General features: G+C 38.1%; 1 protein-coding gene across 1 annotated transcript in view; it reads left to right on the top strand.

Annotated features, from left to right (window-relative positions):
* The window catches only part of LOC123968671 (CUB and sushi domain-containing protein 3-like), a 279670-nt gene that overhangs the window by 70873 nt on the left and 187430 nt on the right, over positions 1-21367 (top strand). Inside the window, exons 4-5 of the mRNA XM_046045555.1 lie at positions 4666-4860; positions 16422-16662. Of these exons, the coding sequence (XP_045901511.1) occupies positions 4666-4860; positions 16422-16662 (436 nt within the window). The remainder of the gene's footprint in view (positions 1-4665; positions 4861-16421; positions 16663-21367) is intronic.

Raw genomic sequence — 21367 nt, 5'->3', positions numbered from 1 at the left:
GCGGTATTATCAGAATATCATTAAATGCTAATAATGATCATAATAATACTTTATAAGGCAGATATTTATGTTGTATGTTGTTGAAAACATTACGTTGTTTCAACGTACAGATCTTGTAAAAATTTCAACGTTGATTTAGAAGTGTTTTTGTTAACATTTTTCAACCATTTAGCATTAAACGTTATATCAACGTTGTTTCACTGTTGAAACAACAACTGACATTATTTCAACCATATTTCAACGTTGAAGGTCGGTCATATGCCGGCTGAGTGTTATTTCAGTGTTGATGCATATATACACACAAGGAGAGAGAGTCTGTGTCTCACACACGCCCATCTGTTGTGCCATCTCTCTCTGCAGAACAAACAGTGGAAAAGAGACGAGAGCAAGCAGGGGGTTTTTTTCTTCTTTTTTTTAATGTTGTGATTTTTAACAGATGTAGCCTGCACGATGGTGGAAGTATAGACGTGATACGAGCTAAATTTAATTATTGTACTAAATCGCAGAAATATAGTCCTCTGCTCTTCCCCGCTCTGTGAAGTAGGGATGAAACTGGTTGATGTTAGCTAGTTAATTAGCCATGTTATCTGCCTCGGTAGCTGTGTTACTCTCTACTCTATACACAACCTGCGGGATTCATGCACTTGCCGTCTTTGACAGAGAAAACAAAATCTGATACCGTAGCAATGGTATAACGGAATATTTTAGTGGTTTTGAAACCTTGAAGTTTTCCCTGTTAACCAGCCCATGCCTTCTGATTGATGAATATCTGAAGCCCAGTGTGCCTTTGGTATTCCCCAGTGACCGTCACCAATCTTGAATGGTCAATGTCAAGTTAAATGGTATTGGTGTGATGCAAAGCATTGCACACAGTACCAGTCCCTGCAGTTGATTTTCTGCCTTGTTTACATTTTTTTTTTCAAACTGGAAAGGGTTGTTCTGGCATGTGTATAAGATATTTAGAATGCTTTTGATGTGCTTAGCCACACTTTGTTGAACCACAAATTTGATATTTCAAACAAATAAATTGAAATTTCAGAGGCTCTCTGTAACATCCATGGAGACATGATCAGGCTGTGCTGTGTTTACATTCATTGCAGCATGCAGTGCACAGCTGCATTTGATAATTGTGAAGCAGGGCTACAACATAAAACGTCAGGTTTTTGGAAATTGGATTTTTTTTTTTTATAAACACTATAAAGAGATTGGTCAACACAGTGTATGCTTATTAAAATTTTAGTTTCTTTACCTTCTACGATTTAAATCTATTATAACCTTAGAACTTGTTAACAACACCATGGATTATTTATGAGAGATTAACCTAGTCAGTCAACCTATGACATGTCATGTAAAATAATATTCCGTGTTTAAACTTTATATAACTTTGTATAAACAATTGTTTCCATATTTGCTAATGCAGAATAGTTGCATATGAATGTTAGTACGGGGAATGGGTTGCTCCTCCTCACCCCTGACTGCACTGGTCAGATGTCAATCCTACATGGAATCTCTGCCTCTCACTCTCTGACCCCTACACCGGTCAAGTATCATGAATGCTGCACTATTTATGCTTCAAGCTCCCATCATCCCTCAGTTTGCACCTGTCTCACAAAAGGCTCAATAAAATAGGCTGCGAGTCATTACTATCCATTTGTATATTTTTCACTTTGTGAGTTACTTGTGGAAGGAGGTGCTTAAAAATAACATGAATGAATCATACATAAATAGATAATAAACCCATCAATTTCAGACAGATTAAATGTCTAAATGTAGCTGGTATTAAAATATGAGAATGCGAATGAGAGCCTTTCATGGTTAGTTCTCAGTGAAAAGGTGATCAATTTACAAAGTAACTGTGCGTGTAGGATTTTGGAAGATACTGTGTATTGTTAATTTTCATCTTCAATTTCATAATTTTTACAACACTGTATCCCTGCAGCTGGGGTGGGCAGAAAAAATGAATTCATTATGTTTTGTTTTTTGTAGTTAGAAATCTTACATACCCTCAGTGAAGCTTTGGAATGTCAAGCTAATATGGTCACTGTAGTATTGCTCTGATATCCACCTGCTGTATTCTCGCAGTCTGTTGGTATTTAATTTAGCTCATAAACAAACAGCCGGCAGTTGATGCTGAGGATTTATATTGTATTCATTAGAGATCATACATATGAGGGATGTAAATGTGAGCTTCTGCAGTCTAAAGTGGATTAGTAATTGGATTTCACAAATGATTCCTGGTAATTAACATTAGAAATCGCACTTGCGTCTATCAATGAAATCGACTACAGGATCAGGATCTCAAATGTACTCATGCTCATCTCTTTCCATCTGTCTATAGTTCAATCTAACACACGGTTTGTGGACGTGTAGAAATGGCTTTTTCTTTCTTGGGCTGCCAGTTGGAATAATTAGCCACAAACAGATGGCACATATCAAAAATAATAATTGAATGTGACTGCATGATCAGTCACAAGCTGTACGACCGACGGAAGTTTTATATTTCTATCAAGAGGACAACTCTGGATCCGATCAGATTAGTTGGGTTGTATTGATCATTATCCACAAATTCAGTTATGCATTGTTCTTTATCATAAAGCTGATCCAATCCAAGTCTGTGCTGATTTATATTACTCGTGAGAGTGGATGCTTTTCACTGAAATTAGCTTTTTTTTTGACAGATTTGGCTTATGTTAAATATTTACCTATGAATGGATGAGAAAGCATAGGTTTCTATGAGAATGAAAGTGCACTTTATTATATAATGGATACTATATTCATTAGAGTAGCTAATGAAAAGCCATACTACTTTGTTATACCACTTTGTATGTTATTGTTTGTTTTAAATTGCGGCCTAAAGTTTGATTCTGGTAGATGTCAATGCAGAACCCATATACCCAACCCATTAACAGTTAGACATTTATCTATACTGTAATCAAGAGAGAGAAGTATAGAGCATCATTAAAACAATATTATATACAAAGATGGAACACCATATAATGTTTCAAATTCCAATTTAACATCTTTAGAAATACTTTTTTTGTTATATAAATAATTGCTGTTACAGACAAGACCTCCTTGTTCAGTTTGACTGCAGGTTCCTACAGCCAAAAGGACCCAAAATCATTAGTCTGCAGCCTGACTCGCACAGGTTCAGTGACATGAACTCAGGTCAGATCAAATCATGCCTTCAAGCTGAATAGTCAACACTTAGTCAATTTAAAAACTAACATGTAACTGCTGAGGTGAAATAAGCTGATGTGTTATTGTCCTGTACTGTGGCTTGAAATAAAGACCTTGTTGATACATTTTGTGCTGGCTGGACGTGTCCTGGGGGATTTTGACAGAGATTGAGTTATGGTGGTCTAATGGAGGGCGAGAAATGTACTGGAAGATTGTGTTCAACCAAAAGAATACAAGCTTGAACAGCCCTCCAGGCTTGTTTATCACAACTTACAGTAGATCTTTATCAAAATTCTCTTTCAATAGTTTGCCAAGGAGTACATTGATCATAAGCACTTTGGCTCTGTCAGCGCATAAAGATAGAGCTTGTAATTTCTTGGGAATTGCTTTCTTGTGCAAGAAATATAACTTCAATATGCTCTCTTCCAAAATGTGTCTGCCTAGGGATTTAAAATGATATTAATGCAACTTTGTCCAAGTAATATTATTTTTCATTGTTATGGTTGTTCTGTCGCATGCAGTTCTTTACTTCTAACATCTAAGTTTGTATCATGATAAGCAGTAAATGATAGATACACAACAGGTACAGTAGTAAGGAAGTAGAAAATAGAAGCTAATGAATGGCCAGACATTAAGTTTGGAAAAAAAATCCTTTCATTCTGTTAATATACATGCTTATTTTAGATTCCACTATATTGTTAATATTTTACAGATTTAAAGAAAATGTGTATAACAGAAAGTGACGGTTATCAATACACAGTAAAATGTGCCAAAAGTTGGGTGAGACCACTATTCTTGTTAAACGATGCTTTGGCCTATCACTAGGCTCTGCACTGGGTATCAGATAGTAGTAGTTTAGTGCACATTCAGTGCTGTTGTTTTTTGTGAAGTGGATTTTTTCACCCTTGAATATATGACAAATAAAATAAGAGTTCTGCCCCTACGATTAAGCAAAGCAGCCATTGAGGAGTGTACATTAAAATGATTATACTCTGCAGCTGTAACTTCTTATTTCATGTCTTCCTGACATCTTTTGTTTAACTACCTTGTTTTTTCTTTCCTTGTGCATTGTGCTAATGTACTTGTTTTTCTCTGCCCCTCACTGCCGCTCCAGCTATGGATTTATGTTATTTAGTGAGCTCTAAATGTAAAGAGATGGGAAAGACACCATTGCGGTACTTCAGCACTCCCTTGGAAATTAATTTTATGTTCTTTCCCTATTCATTCAGCTCTTCAGACATAACTAAGCATATGAGTAGCAATGGCATAAAATTCAGACTTGTGCAGACATTTGCTAGCTCATAGAGTCAAGCACTAAAGTCAAGGTCACTAACAATGTCAAATATTAAATGGAAATCTTTTAGGTAACCAAAACTATGAATCATCAGTAGAAACAAAATTAATTAAAACTGGTACTACTCTAAATATTTTATACAGCAACACATTGTTATACTTAACAATCCTGTCTTCTGTCTTTATTTTCAGAGCTGAGAAGCAGCTCATGTGGAAACCCAGGGATTCCACCCAAAGGAATACTGAATGGAACTCAGTTCAACGTAGGTGATAAAATCCGCTACCGGTGCGTCACTGGCTATGTCCTGGACGGACATTCACTTCTCACCTGTGTGACCAATGCTGCCGGTGTGTCAGTGTGGGACTTCCCTGTCCCAATCTGCAGAGGTGAGGATGTTTTAGCACTGGAAATTACTTACTAATCATTCTAACTGAATGTGATGACAGCTTCTTTTCCCCAGCTATACAATGTGATTGTAGGGTATCCTGGAGAATACATGATGTTATCTGCATATTTTTGGGTTCCCATACGACATTTAAAATGAGTATGTGATTGGTTTGTTTTGACCTCTTGTCTTTTCATTTCCATGCATAAAGTTAATAGCTTTTGGATGGATGGCTCGATGGCTGTGTGATTGGGTGACTGCTCTGTGCAACGGATGTAGAAAACTTTGGCAAAAGTCTTTACTAGATCTATACATTCATTTGCAATCTGATGGGATGAAATTATTTTAATCATGTTGAAGAAGTTGATTAGAGCTTCTGTAGCTCATAAGGTTAATTAGAGATTTATTCTTGTAGAGCAAGGAGCTTAAGTACATAAATAGATGATCGACTAGCAATATTTTTGCATCTGCATTTGGGATGTACTGATTTTGGGATTTACTGACACCTTTTTAGAATGTGTAGTGATTTTTCTTATTTGATGCCTTTTTACATTTGGTGAGCAGTTTGCTCCTGCTGCTTTACTGAGGTCACAGTAACCTCTCCTCTCAGACTGCATGAGTAGCAACAGCAGGCTACATGTTCACACATTATTTTTCTTTCTGTAATTTTTTCAAGATAGGTCAATTGTAACATTGTGTCTATGGAAAAATTAACTAAATTTGTTGCACATGTGTGTCTTAATTAAAGTGACTGGTGTACCACGACTGAACATACAAAATAACAATACAGCCACCTCAAACACCACTGTAGAAGTAGTAAGTAAGAAATAAGCAGTAGGAGATGTGATTTTTCCATATTAATACAGAATTTTACGAACTCCCCAACGTACATAATAAATGTACAACTGAGATGAGGCTTTAGCTAGGCGCAACCATATTTTGACATACTGTAATTTTAATAGATTTGGAAACCTATCCAAACATATGTTGTGGTTGCGCTCCATAGAAGACTGGACTGTTGGCTGGAAATGCCTTTGCCTTTGAGTGCCTTTCTAGTTTTTATCTGAAAATATTGAACAGTAAAAAAATTAAAACAACCTCACTTTTAGTTTGTGTGGTTACCCACCAACTACAGAACTACTGACCATTAGATGGACTAGCAGCAAGTTGAAGCAAGTACAGAAGTGAAAAAAGACCTTTCTGAGGCCACAGTCTGCAGGATTTGAAAAATAAAAACAATGCCACATTATTAAGTCGGACTGTGTGCATTTTCTCTTGCCTGGCAAATTGAATATGCTGAGACTGCTGTTACATGGTTATGGCAAACACTTATATGTTGTCATTTACGTTACAAAGAAAATTGCAACGTAAATGTTTTTTTCTACCTGAGGACAAGTGACCCAAAAATAAGAGAGTTTAACATTTTTACACACAATGTGCAAGACAAATAATTATTATAAATCATTTGTGTATATTACAATTATCCACTGGTGAAAACTCTCAGTACAAGATATGAGATGGAGCATATTACAGGTCTAGCCATTTAAAATGCTTTAGGTTGCAAATCCTGGCATCTCAGCTAATAACCAAATCTTAACACCCCGTGTGAGAAAGCTCTTCAGCCAGCAAGCATTTCCACATTAATATGAAGAAGTGTTTGTTTCACTTAGCATGCATTTGGCAGTTCAGACTTTAATAGTCCAAAAAATAAAAACTGAAAAATAACATGAACATAAGCGTACAGCAACTTCCGCTATCAGTTTACAGTATTTAGATATATCAAAGTTTCAGCAGTCTGCATTGCTTGAGGTGTAACAGATTTTCATTATCTGACATTTGTCAAGGTTCGTCTTGGTTTTGCTTCATTTCAGTACTTCCTAGCGTTTTCAAAAATACTGTGTTGTCCATGATTTGAACCCTTAAAAATGCTGTATATAGGTAATTTAGGTATAACAATGGTTTCCTTCTGACAGCTGGTTGATGAATAACTATTGCTTGACATACCATGCTGTTTATCCCTTGTTGTGCTGAGACCTGACACAAATTTTCCACTACATATGTAGAAAGGTGTTGTGCTGGTAAAAGTGTGATCTGTTGCAATTTGTGATGTATGCACAGTACGAAGGGACTCAAAGAAATATAATTATTGTATGTCATTTTATAAGTGTCTGTACAGAGGACTGCGTGTGGTCATTTGGCATTATGGATTAAGTCTAGATACTGTGAGCACTCATTTATTGAGGCTATTATGACATAGACCCTGAAAGTGTTTGAGTTGCAATCCCTGGGAGCAGTTTAGCATAGCATAAGTTTAATCAATGTTACGAACTTGTCTAAATGTCCATTTGGATATTTCAATAAACCTTTTTTTTTTTGCTGCATTTGTTTAACACAAAAAAGGTTAATTTAGGTAGTTATTCCATTTTGGGTTTAGCTATTCCAGATAGGCAACACCTTTGTTGCTTTTGCTGCAACAGCCTCTCTTTACCCCACACCACCAACAGGAAGTGCAACTGTATTCTCATTTTGAGCTGGAAAATCCTTCACAGCTATTTTTAGAGACAGCCACAACTTCATACAGTTTACTAACTGCAAGGATAAAGAAACTAACATTAGGCAAAGCTCTGAAGCAAAGGATTGAAAGCCATCCCTGCACACAGAGCACTTCCTTCCGATCTAACAGAATAGTTGTTTTTTTTGTTATTGTTGCTGTATATTGAAAAAGCCCTATCATAAGAACTGACCTACCATGATTTACTTAATCAAACATGCATTTTCAATTGTCTTATTTTTAAGCAGATTGATCTCATAGTTTTCTTTATTGAGATTAAAAGCGGGGAATAACTGTATCTGCATCTTAATATACAATCCTAAGCAATCCCAAAGCCAGCAAAGCAAATTTGCTCACGCCAACTCATTCTACAGTGCAAGGCACAGCAAAAAGAAGATGGTTCAGCATATGTTTGAGAAATGACAAGCTTGGAGGAAACAAAAAGCTGCAGATGGAGGGTTCCTTTCCATTTAAGGATGGTGTTAGCCTCTATTGCCACAGGCCAGAAACATCACTCTTTTTCAGGCCTGGGCACTGCTTGAGCCACTCTCTCTCGCCTAAATCCGGCCCGGCTCCTGTATGTGGGCAGATGGTCCTTTGATCTTATTTCCTCAGAGATCCTGCCCTTTCTGCTCATCACCAATTGTTTCACACTAAACACACAGCAACACAAAATCTCTCCCCAATCCTCCGGCCACCCCCCACTGTCTCCCAGCACCTCAGTCTTTCAACCAGTCACCTCCTTTTACTATCTCTTTCTCTTTTATCTTTCTCCCAGTTCTCTTCTCCAGCCTCATCCGACTTCCAGAGTCCACTGTGTCGATGAAACGTGTGTGTGTGTGTGTGTGTACGGCTGACAGACAGACTGAGTGATAGAGGTGGAAAAAGAGAAAAGTGCAGGGAGATAGACCATACCACAACAAATGCTGTTTAAAGCGGGATAATTAAGCTGCAGACCCAAGATCTAACCAATATTAAACATCATTACTAAACTGTGGAATTATCAGATATAGATAGACGCCACTAAAAGTGGTCACTGAAGTGTTTACTCTGGACGCACAACATGGAAGTGAGTGTGTATAACCTGATGTCATTTAGTATTTTTTTTCCTTAGTTTGTCTCTCTATGAAACAACCTTTGTTTATTCATCTCTATCATTCAGAAAAGCTAAATGTATGGCTTAGATGGCTTGGAGTGGCTTGGGTTACAGGACTCTCATAATAATTATGTAGTAACCATATACTGTGAAGCTATTGTAATGCCATGTGTCTCTTTTGAAAGGCAACAATAGAGCTTGAAAGCTTGTCTGAAAAACAGACAGGGTTGATATAAGTGTAGGGATGGCAAGTGTAGAGTCAAAGAGACTAAAAGACTGACATAAAAAAACAGACAGAATCAACTCCAAGCAGAAAGGCAGTGAGATGGAGAATTAATGGCTATTCAAATTGTGAGTTGCTGCTGCCCCTCCCAGGAGCCCATTTCAATTCCTTCTATCTAAATTGTCTCTGGACATTCATTAAACCAGGCAGCGAGAAAGCAGACAGGGACAGCATGGTAACATGAGAATATGGTCTATTGATACACTTGCTGCCAGCCCCTGTCCAACAGAATAAGAGAATTAGGCCACATAAAAACATTGCTCCTTTAAAACGTGCCCATATCTGCTAATGTGACTGGACTAAACACACATAGTTCTCTCTTTAATGCCTTTTCAACTCTCTGCTACACAAATTGAGAATTCAAATATGAAAATGTGACTTGCCCTCTTCCTCATGGCGAGATTTTTCTGCATATGTGAGTGCCAAGTTGTCCTCTACAACTGGAAATGGTGTAAAAATATCTCAGCAAGCTACTGCCAGCAATCCTTACATTAAATAACAGGCAATCAATTTAATAGCATTTGGGTTAAGAATTGGGTTACCAACATTAACCTCCATATTCAATATTCATTGATTCCAGAAGAATGTTAATATGATGTGAGGATCAATACATATTTTATCAAATAAAATGGATCCTTACTCTTATGTAGCATTGCAATTGCCATATTGCTCTTTGAATCGCACTCTTCTTTTCTCATAATTAATTTAAATTATAGTAATTAAATGTAATTAAATGACCCCAGCCATATGCATGATGTAATGGGAATTGCGTCCCTGTACCCATTACAGATCTATTCCTCATCCCTATTGATGTTTAACATGACTTGCAACTGAGCAAATGAGGGACTTACTGTAGCCATAGTCACTGCCTTTGCATTAACACAGGGATTATTACAAAGGAAAAACCTGAGGTAGGATAGAAAATTATACATGAGTTCCTTCCCTTCTATCCTTGGGGGTGAATATTTCTAAGTAGAAAGACAAGTGTTGTATATCTGATCAAAGTCAAGGAGAGAGAGGCTTAATCCCTCCTCAAGTAGCATTAGATTGCTGATGCTGGGGATGTAAATGAGCTCAGCTAAAGCAGTTCTAATCCTCACCACCATCTTTTTCTTTTTTTTTTTTTACACTGCCACCATTTTTAAAAAAGACTGATCCTTCCTCGTCTTCAAATCCAGAGCATGCTCTAATGATTTGCTAAGGAACACATTGCCCAGCATTCACTGCCTCTTTTATGTCGCTAAACCTCACTGGCAAACTGTACCTCAAATGCTGCCATGCCTCTCTACGAAACACTGCTTGTGAATATATGGAACCTGTAAGGCATTATCCAGTTGAAACCATTTAAAATTCTTATGCTGTGAAGCATCTTTTGAGCCTCAGACAGCAGTTCGCCGGTTCATGATTTACAGTATCATGCATGGATGCTTCTTAAAGAAACCGCTAAGAAACCTGTCTTAGTACTTCTCTACAATAATGAATGGCTCCCAAGCAACTACCCAATTTTCCTTGCAATTTAATTGGCTACAACTGTAGACACATTAATGAGTTATAAATGAGGTTATTATCATTAAATGTGGTTGTGGAAATCTATCTCATGTCTTTGAGTAAGCCCTGTGCTGAGATATTGGTGATTAATCCATAGCACTCAACCCAGAGAATGGCTTGGAGCTTTTTTAGGTTTACCAAAATGTCTTTTGAAATTTGCTTGGACAGTGGGCTGTTACCACTGTCGTGCCTGCTATTTTTTAGTCTATACACAATACCTTTTGTACTCGTCACTTTTGCACATGGCTTTCAGCTGCCACCACCTGAGTTAAATGATGTTCAGCAATGATCAGAGAGCATGTCTGTTATCATGAAAACCACTTCAGAGGAGCTATTTTTTATTTGTTCCGTCCTATTCTGGTGTACAAAGATCTGAGGAATAACAAAGGGCTTTCATTTTTGTTTACAGTTTGTGGGAGAGCCTTTTCATTGCCTCTTTTTTTTCCTATGATAATGTCAGGGGTATTATTTGCCATGGTGGCAGCGTTTTGTCCTCTGTGCCTTCCAGTTAAAACCTAGAACATAAACAGGATGACAGCCTGCAGTTTCGGCTCACTGTCTGCATGCACCTAAAGGTCTAACTTAATTTACTCTCATCTACAGTACTGAGTCATGCTGTTTTGTGTTAATATTTGATTGATTTATATATTAGTTTCATCACATGATGGCCCTAGCAAATGCCCTGCAGATTCTTGATAATTGCGCTAGTTATATTTCTTTAATATTTAACAATATGAAAAAGTGGACATCTTATTCTCTAAGTACATGCAATTCAGTTACAGCTTCCAATGCATCCAGAGCACTGAAGGAGAGTTTGAAGAAGCGTTTATAGTTGAATAGTTTTTTTTGACTGTATTTTTCTCCTGATTATTGCAAATTGAGCTTCTATAATACATCTGTATGGTTTTAATGGCTATTCTACTATTATTTCTTGCCAGCTGTTGAAAAATCTGTTGCTTTAGACTATAATCCATTTACTGCTTGCCTTTGCGACCGGACCTATTACAAAGGTAGAGTGCATCAGTGTGTTTGAGTGAAATTACCCAGTGTCCACAAAGGGATCATTGAAGTTCAAGCTCATCCTTAAAATGGGATACTCATGTTGATGTAGTATGCGACATTATACATCATAAATACATGTAGTCAATATTTTTGGCTTTTACAATTACTGTTTTTATGTGGCACTGTAATACAAATCAATATCCGTGTCATAGTGAGTTTATAAAAATGCTTACTACATATTCATAAGTCTCTAAAGCTCAACCCCTGTATTTCAAGTAAGATTAGTCCATCTAGTTTTAATGGTTAACATGAGTTTGAATACTACAATGAATTTAGTTGTAAAATGTCATTAAATTACCTCATCAGACGTTCATGCTTTTTTTCATGGCTGCTAATAATTTTCAGCCCACCAATTTATTGATAAAGTTGGATTAGTCATACAGAAATCATAGCTGCTGTTTTGAATCTGCCCTGTTAGACTTAATTTGTGTTAATGAGAGGTTTTGTTTTGCTGATGTATGTGGTTACTTGCGGTCACATTGGCTATGTTTTTCTATTGCATATAACCTGTATCCAAAATTGTTCACTCATTTACTGTTCCATATGGCAGGTACACTGCTACAACAAACAGACATTACACTACATATTAAACTATCTAGTAAATGGTGAAGGATTTCAGATGAAGCCCCAGAAACTCTATGTATTGTTGACTGTTGAAATCAGTAACAAGTCCACCGTTATCTGGTCTGCTGGACGTTCACTTAGCAGAAGAAACATTCCTATGTACAGCAGTGGCGTGGGGTAATTTTTTGGGGAAGCCAAGTGAGAGGGGACGTCCTTTTTTGGAGGGCAATTATCTAATGCATTGTACTATTACAATGCAGGGTATAATTTTACACAAAATTTTATCAAACTTTAAAGATGCGCACTGTCTATCAATACACACGCTGAAAGTTGCATTTACCGGGACGTACCCTCTCTCGCTCTCACTCACTCAGTCTCTCTCTCTCACCCCAAATAGCATACATAGCCTGCTGCTTATGGTGCAGGTTAGGAATAAAAGAAGCATTCACAAGCTCAATCAGAAGACGACTGAAAACATTTGCGTAGTAGCAGTGGTGCATGTATCAAATAGGCCTACATACTTCTGCATACTAATGCTTGGCCAAATGTTCATAACACAACATCACTGAAGACTAACAACCGAGTACCCGACCAACAGAGTATAGTCAATTATTCAGGTAGCTTAACCTGGCCCAGTGCCCTGTGGCAGGTGCTGTCTGTGGTGCTCATATACGTACACAACCCCAGTAAAAACAATAAGGTTACTTCAACTGACTATTCATTCAGCAGCTAAATCCAGGCAAGCAAAGCAAAACAAACAATATAACCACATCAAAAATCGCACACATAGCTTCAGTTCAGTTAAGTTCAGAGAGAGGAGGTGTCATTTCACTCACCCTATTTGAAAAGGAAGGGCATTCTCCTGTCTTTCATGGTAGCGATGTGGTCAATAACCAAGTTATAGAATTTCCCATTGGCTTTTCGTCTTCCGCAACAACAGTCAGTCGAAGTTTGGCGCTACCAGCTATAGCCACTCTGTACCACAAAACGGGTGTGATTTAATAAAACAAAGTGTGTGTGTGTGTGTGACACTTTCTTCTCTTCGTGCGCTGCAGTCTGCTCATTGTCCATACCCACACTGGGCTCTCCCATGTGCCTCTTAAAACAGAAAGGCCTATGTGCAGTCAGAAAAATTATTCATGAGCAGTGTACCCCTAACTTTTAAGACAACATTCTACTGTCCCCCCTCCCAGCCCCGCTGCTAATCGTTCAAAACGTAGTCGGACTCCTCACCGGAGCAACGAGAGAAATGCCAGTGCTCTGGTTGCTCTGTGACAGAGACAGAGAGACTTAGTCAGAGCCAGGATGCCAGTGTGCCAATATTTGCTCCCTCCTTTGTAGAGCAACACACTCCCCTTGTTCCGTTTTACATCTGTTTTGGTAGTTATTGTTATAAATATTGTTTAACCTTGTTTAAGTTGAGAAATATATGTTTCAAAATGTCAGTATTTTGTGCATTTTCCTTGATAATCAAGCAAGTAGATTCATAGGACCATTTGTTCCATTATAATCGAATTGCAAATCGCAATATTGCCCACAGATGGTGTGGTGGTGCAGTGGATAGTGCTGTTGCCTCACAGCAAGAAAGTTGTGGGTTCAAACCATGGTTTCTCTGGCCTTTCTGTGTGGACTTACTGAGGGGCTGTTGTATCTGTCTGATCTTTACTTAGACTCTATTAGTTTTAGCTGACCTAGGTGTAACTGATCAACTGAATGTGTTAAAATGTAATTGTCCCTTTTGTCACACACTTCTGGAACTTTTTACATAGTATTTCAATTTCTGAAATGTGAACATCTCCCCACACTGTTAACATATTTAAATTTATAATACGTCACTCTTTTTTGTTGTGTGATGGCGAAAGAGATGCACCATTAAGGTTGCTGCCTTAGGCTGCCAAATTCCAACTCATTCAGGTTTTTATGTTAGCACCTTTAAAAGAAGATTTATTAAAAATATTTCTATTGTTAGGACCAAAATCACAGGGGAAATATTCTGTTCTCTCTTTTGCTGACATTGTAAACAAAACACAGGGTGTTGCTGTATCCAGTCCATAAGTATTATTCAGCAGAGGCAGGGATATATAAACCAGAAAGGGGGGAATTCCCCGCATCCCCCCTGCAAATCGCACCCTGGTCATGGCCATAGTTTCTGAAGAATCAACATAAGAAAATAATTACTTGACTTTTGAACAGTTGTCTTATGAAGAGCTGACATGATTTTATTTATTTATTTATTTTACTTTAGGATGCTATAAAAGGTAGAATTGATTTGTGATTGAATTGTGTTTTGACAGGTGCACATACTCATAATCATTGGATCAAGTTTCAACTCTCACCAAAATTTTTATACTTATTTGATGCCATTTAATATTGAATTCATTAGGACACTCAACATAATGGATTATTGTAGCCATTTGATCTGCAAATTGCAACTCCATTGACATTCCTGACATCGGTCTTTTCTGTATTCCTTTGTCTTTTTTCTTTTGCTCTTGATTCGCTTCACTTGTCTCTTTTCTTTCTCCCTATTATTTTTTCTCTCTCCTCTACATCACTTGACTCCCTCTCATTATGTAACGCTTCTTTCTTGCGTTCTTTGCCTTGATGGCCATGAGGATCCTTCATGCTGCCCTTCTGTCTGTCAACAAGGTAAAAAAGTGATATGGCTTCTTTGGTCCGACTCGCAGCACTTAAAGATCATTTTAATTTCAGCCTATAGCCAATTGCTCTACAAATCTGCTGGGCACTCTTTGGAATGTCATCTTAAATGCATTGAAGGGACATACAGTTTGTCACTCAGGATTTGTGTTATATGGTAGTGAATAAGATGATTTAAACTAGAAACAAATCATTACTCCACATGCTTTTGTTGTTAAAGGTCTGCATGCATTCAATAAATGAAATCCTGCCCTTGGTGTAGTCTACAAATGAGTCTGTCCTTGATATGAATCATATGTGTGGACATCACTGATGTCTCACAACATCAATGCTATCCCTGCCCTTCCTAGAAAGACTTTGATCAATTGCTGTGCTTCAGTTAATGTGTCATAGGACATGGACCAAGCCAACTAGCACTCCGTACTCTACCGTCTTCTCCTCTTTTTTTCTTTATCTTCTTTTGTATTTCATACACCCGCTTCCTTGTTCCTTGACCAATCGTGTAATGCAGCATACAGGAATGTTCTAAGGCTGGCAGCTCTGACAGCCCTGAGTGGAGCGCTGAGCCATCAAAGGTTTCAGCTGGCACAGCTGAGTGTCACATATTAGTCTTAAATGATCTGAAAACTGTGAAAGCCCTGCCATCATTAGAATTCTTTAGGGAGAAAAAACGGATACAGAGATAGAGGGGAGGGTGGTGAGTAATAGTAGAAAGATCTGAGAGGGCTCAAAGGAGAGGAATGGATGGAGAGATGAGAAAGGGTGGGTGAGAGGGGCGAAAAGGGACGTGGAGTGAAAGAGAGCAAGCCACTGTTATGGTAGAGTGCATTAACATTCAACTGACGTGCCATGCTCCCCACATTAAGAAAATATACAATTTCACAGCATTATAAGCCCTGTTCATCACCATTTGTTTGTTTCCTGAAACATGAGGGGGCTCGGTGGACACAATGATGAATTACTGACTCCTAAATGGAGGGAGCAAACAAGATGGGAGGAAAGAAAGAAAAACACTAAATACATAGTGATGACCTTTCCTGCCTTGTAAAAACTGCGCTGGAGGAAACAGTATCAGAAGTAGTACAATATTTATTGGTAAAAAGTTCTGCCTGTTGTCACTGAATGCTCAAGCAACCTTTTTAGTCTTACTTATATATAAGTAAGACTAAATTATATATTGTTAGTATTCCCACAGTTGCGCTGGAATTAGCTGTTGATAATGGACTTGACAACCTGTGAATGTATGTAAAACAAAACTATAGACCATCTTGTGATGAGATCACACCAGCCGCGACGCCTGTCAACATGTTGATGTTTTGACCTATGGGTTCTCGTCATCAGTACTCGGTACGCGACTGCATCTTGCATGGTTGTGATGCTATTGTGTTGAAAAAATCTGTGAAGATCTCAGATCGCCTCTGTGGTAGTTCCAGCTTTAGGTGCCGGACCTGATGGGGCGCACACACATACAGATACACACACACACACACACACACACACACACACACACACACACACACACACACACACACACACACACATATTTCAAAACAATAATTGTAAAAACAATAATGACAATGGCTGGTAATGATGTGTTTAAATGGCCTGCGCAGCTCTAGCATCAGCTTCCACAGTGGTCTTTCTCTGGTTTGCATTTATTTGAGTGGACAGATATTTTATGCCTGAGGCCACTTTTTTTCCCATGTTGAACTTTGAGCACTAGCTCTGAAATAACCCAGAAACCATGTGTCTGTCCTCCCCTCATCCCCCTACCCTGCCTTTCTTTTTGGTGACTGACAGCGGAGGACACATGCGGTGGCACCCTTAGGGGCACCAGCGGGCTCATCTCCAGCTTCGATTTCCCCAGCGGTGACTCCCCTGGCGCTGGTGGAGGTGCTGGAGGCCTGGGCAGCAGCGGGGAGTGTAAGTGGACCATCCTGGCAGACCCGGGGGACACCATCTCCCTGGTTTTCACTGAATTTCAGATGGAGGAGAAGTCTGACTATCTGGAAGTAGAGGGATCTGAACCATCAACTATCTGGTGAGTTGAGCTGTGAGGTAGAGTGAAGTTTTGAAGAGATGAGAATGTATAATTGAGGATGCAAGGTTGGTTTCCTTAAATATTTCTGACTCATGTATTGATTGGAGAAAAATAATCTGTACGACAATCTCTCAAGAAAAATGTTTTGAGTGCTATAGTTGAACTGTTAAATCATGGCCTATTTTCTGTTAGAAAACAGGGCTGCCAAACTGAATGTAGGCCAGAAAGTTAGTTTTGCAATCCAGATTGCTAGGCCTCAGTTTTTTTTTTATCAACAAGGGAAGGTTCCAGTAAATTAACTAGTAAAGTGATGTTTATTTGTGTAGCCCAATATCACTTTATACATAAATATACATAAATGTTTCAACAGTGTTTTGTTTTAAAAGCAACCATCCGACACTTCATGGCTCTTTGATATAGAAGTCACTCACAACTGAAACAATGAAATAGGTTTGACCCCCAACTTTGAGGTTATGGTTATCCATCTCTTCTATTTTCTGTGTGTGAATGGAAGCATCCGCCAGGTTTATGTGATCCTGCTGGGCATTAGTTATAATTGCCTGAAAGAAACTCTAATCAATCACTGAGTTATGTGCTTTGTTGTCCCTGAGAGTTGTCATCTGGAGTCAGAGGGAGAGAGAGCGGCAGACACTGTGTCAGTGAGAGACACAGAGTCAAAAGGAGAGGTGCTCTGAGTGTGGTGATGACTGCTAAGTATTGTATGTTGACGTAGCTAAAGAGAGTGTGACAGGGAGCTGATGTGGGATGACGCTGATTTGTTTTGACAGACCATCAGGTAATCCTCCTTCCTCAAAAAACATTGACCTAAAATCAAGTCTCCCACTGACAAATGCCTCTCTCTTTTTCAGAATTTGTTGTTTCGGGAATGGTTTTAAGTGGTTAATTATTTACATAAACTTTACTTCTATTTAGTTTTATTCATTTATTCCTCCGGTCACAAAATATCTTCACACGTTGGAGAGACTGTTGTCGGTCTTCTAATAATGACGGAAACTGTAGACCTACAGATGAGGAAAGAAAATGGATACTTGACTTCAAATTACGAGCATCTATAAATGTAACTCAAATTAAACAATGCGTTTTTTAGCACTTCTTATGTCACATTTATAACATTTTAAACCATTTATGAATTACAGATTTAATGGGTTGTATAAAAACCAAAATAAATCTCTAAATAAAAACTCTAAACTAGGTAATGACATAGACAAACAAACATTTTTGGAGAAATGTCTCTTATCTTTCAAAATCAATGGCATCAAACATGCAATACATATTGGATACATTCAGCGAATACTCCATCTCCTGTACAGCAGGGATTCTTATACTATTCTATCCATTACCTTATCTTCGGGTCACATTAGTGAATTTAAGCAAGCTGTACTTTTGTATTGATGTTTTAAGACCATGCCATGGAGTGAGAAATTGTATTTTTTAGAAAAATCAGTATATCAGACAAATTGTTCAGACATTGTCTGCTATTGGGCGCCACTTCCAAGGACTGGTAGCTCCGCCAACTTGTTCTGCTGTCCAGTGAGAGGCTATAAAGACTAGGGCTGGGCACGTTAAAGCGTTATTATCGTGTTAATGCATTTAATTAATTAATGCCAACAATTATTTTATCACACGTTAACACATTTTTTATTATTAATACCCGCTTGTCGCTACACCTTGTGTCTGACCAGGGACACCTGGTAATGAGCATAAATGGTTTATGCTGCTCCCTAATAAAGACACATACTGTGTTTATTTATCAGGTAAAACAATTAAACGAGCAGTGCCTTTATTTATGGGACCTTTTTGCTTATGTTTGTGGTGAGTGGTCAGCATGCATCACTTGAGCGCTTTAAAACTCCCAAAATAATGTTATTGTATATCACCAAATGTCAGAGGCTGTCAGGCAGAGTTCTCGTTTTAAGGCCTACAATCCAAGTGGGACCCAGCGAACTTGAGTGTTGTGGGGCCAGAATTTTAGAGAGATGGCTTCAACTTGGCCAGGTAAACAAACAGACAAGCAAACAAACGCAATTCAGTGCGAGCAATTCTCACATGCCCATAAAATTCATTGCTCTCACTCGCTCTCTTTTTATGAGTGTCTCTGACGGCATACAAGGCCATTGGACAGCTAAACTTTTAAGCATCCTAACTTATAACACCAGCTGCAGGCAGAGACAAGCAAACTGTCAATTTACCCTTGAGGTTTAGAGCTGCTTAACGATGATTGACAGCCTGGAACCTCAAAGTCAGCCAGATTTAACATTTCCTCTTAGCCTTATTCAGGCAAATAGGCTTAAAGCATGACCCAACTTAACTTGTTATCCTCTCTCAACCTGTGGTATTGCAGATTCTTATGAAGTGATAAACATGAGTAAAAATATGAATGCCAGAAATGAGTTGCAAATTAAGAAACCTTGATCCCTGACAAAATAATTAACTTCGATGCTGGAGAATAAAAATTGCAAAATAAATTCACAAGACGGAACAATTTGCAGAAATTGATTCTTAACATAATTAATGCAATTAACACATAAATTGCACACATTTAATTATTGAAAATATATGAATATTTAACATTAATAGTTACAAAATGGAAAATGTAGTAGCATTTTGAACTGCCCAATCTTTCCAGTCAATATCCTGAAAGTGGATGAAATATGATGACTAATACTTAAAACCAATTCCTGATAGTTAATAGTACAAAAAGTACACAAAATGAGGCAATAGGGCAAGAAATATGTTTTGCTGACACCTCTTAGCGGCTTTTATCCTATTATCAATTGAAGATCCCTGTAAATGAGTTTATTGATTCTATTGCTGTCATGCTGGGGAAGGTTGATGTGATGCTACACATCAATCACTGTTAAAGTAGACAGAAATAATCTGTGTTTCCCTTTGACAAAAGCCAACAGTGGACTCTGGCTAGACCAAGGAAAACAATTCTTTGTTATTCGTCTGACCTTTAATGTGATTGTACAGCGCTGTTCACAAAGGGCAAAAACAACAAGCACTAGATTACACGTCACTCATTATTTCAAATCTGGACACAGAACATTAAACCTGTAAGGCTTTGTGGATATTAGATATACGTTTTTCCTTATATAGTATGAACTGTTCTGCTTTTTATTTTTCATATTTTTCTCTTCATGTCTACCATATTTTCTACCTTCCTATCCATCCAGTGTCTTTGCAGATTATTTGCTTACCTACTGTAACATTAACTCAGCATTCTGTAAACATACTAAGAAATCTTAGGCTTTAGAAAAGATTGCTACTTCGCAGACCAATCGGTTCACTGAATATGAACAATCCTATTCCAACAGAGTGGCTAAATGGCTGTCAGATGAAGATTACAAAATTCAAATCGGGTTGAGAGTAAGAGGTACCCTGCAGCTAAATGACAAACTTTGGTTAAATTACCATGTGTACTAGATTCAATTTCTTCTTTCTTGGATTTGTTATTGATCTTTCCAGGAAAAATATAACCTATCAAAATGTCTCCAAAAGCTATCCTCTAATGTGGTCAGACTGGGAAGCAATGTTAATTGAAGAATTTGAATTGACAATTGACCAAGGTATTCCACCAGGGCAATTAATGTAAGGAGCTACTTATGCAGTGACTGGCTCATTGTTCTCAGAAGGCAGTCTACATGGCAGACAGGCACCGAGGTGTATACGTTCGTCTCTGGTGAGGGACTAACTAAGCATAGACTTCTTTATCGCATTAAATATTCTTACAATTACTCTCTCGTCAGATTTTATAGAATGTGTGTGGGAGGAAAAGACAAAATCACCTGGCTCTATCTTTTTTGACAAATGTGAATTGATCCCTCATTATCTGGGCTGCACCTACTTCTAACCTGCCTCTCTGTGAAACTAAGTAGAGACACCAGAGATTTCAACTTATCACTCTGGCCTCAAGGCCACATTTGGCCACAGTATGTGCACGTTGGGACTCGTTATGTTGGTATTTTGATGACATTGCCATGCTCCCTTGAACCCCTCGTCCAATCAAATAAAGCCTATTTTACTCAGGGAACGTCATGAAAACTCCCTAATGTGCCTTGCAAACCTATGTCAGAATCTACCATTAATCCTTTAGACACCCCAAATTGATGATATGAAGCATGCTAAAACCAAGCACACAAAAACACTGCACTCATGCCAAGAAGCAATCTCCAAAAAGCCATATTGTATATCTATGAAGGAACAAATAGACAGCCTGAGTGAGTCTGCAGAGATAGAATGGCAGTGCATTATGTGAGTAATCCATTTTTCCAATTGGACTTTCTCATCTTTTGTCACTCAATATGCACTGGAGGAGATGCAATAAGTAAACAGCAGACCACACTCACTTGTTCTTATCTGTTTTAAGGAGACTGGGCAGCCCACTTTCCTCAAGTAATTTATTTGTTTTCATGGCAGTTACATTGGACGAGTACCACTGACGAGCGTAGAGGTTTTGGGAAGTGGACCTAAATTATTTTGCATAACCATTAATGGCTGCTGTTAAATATTATATCACAATCTGGACAAATAAGGACAACTTGAGAAACAAAAGTGATAGAACATATTCCCTGACATGATACTGTATCAGTGCTCAGTTACATACAACATTAAATATCTTCATCAAAGGAAGCATGAGGACATTTTGGCATGAAGTCATCATTTTCTCAGGTCACATCAGGTG

Source organism: Micropterus dolomieu, linkage group LG03 (assembly GCF_021292245.1).
Source record: "Micropterus dolomieu isolate WLL.071019.BEF.003 ecotype Adirondacks linkage group LG03, ASM2129224v1, whole genome shotgun sequence".
Taxonomy (NCBI): Eukaryota; Metazoa; Chordata; class Actinopteri; order Centrarchiformes; family Centrarchidae; genus Micropterus; species Micropterus dolomieu.
This window is presented reverse-complemented; position numbering and strand designations above follow the sequence as displayed.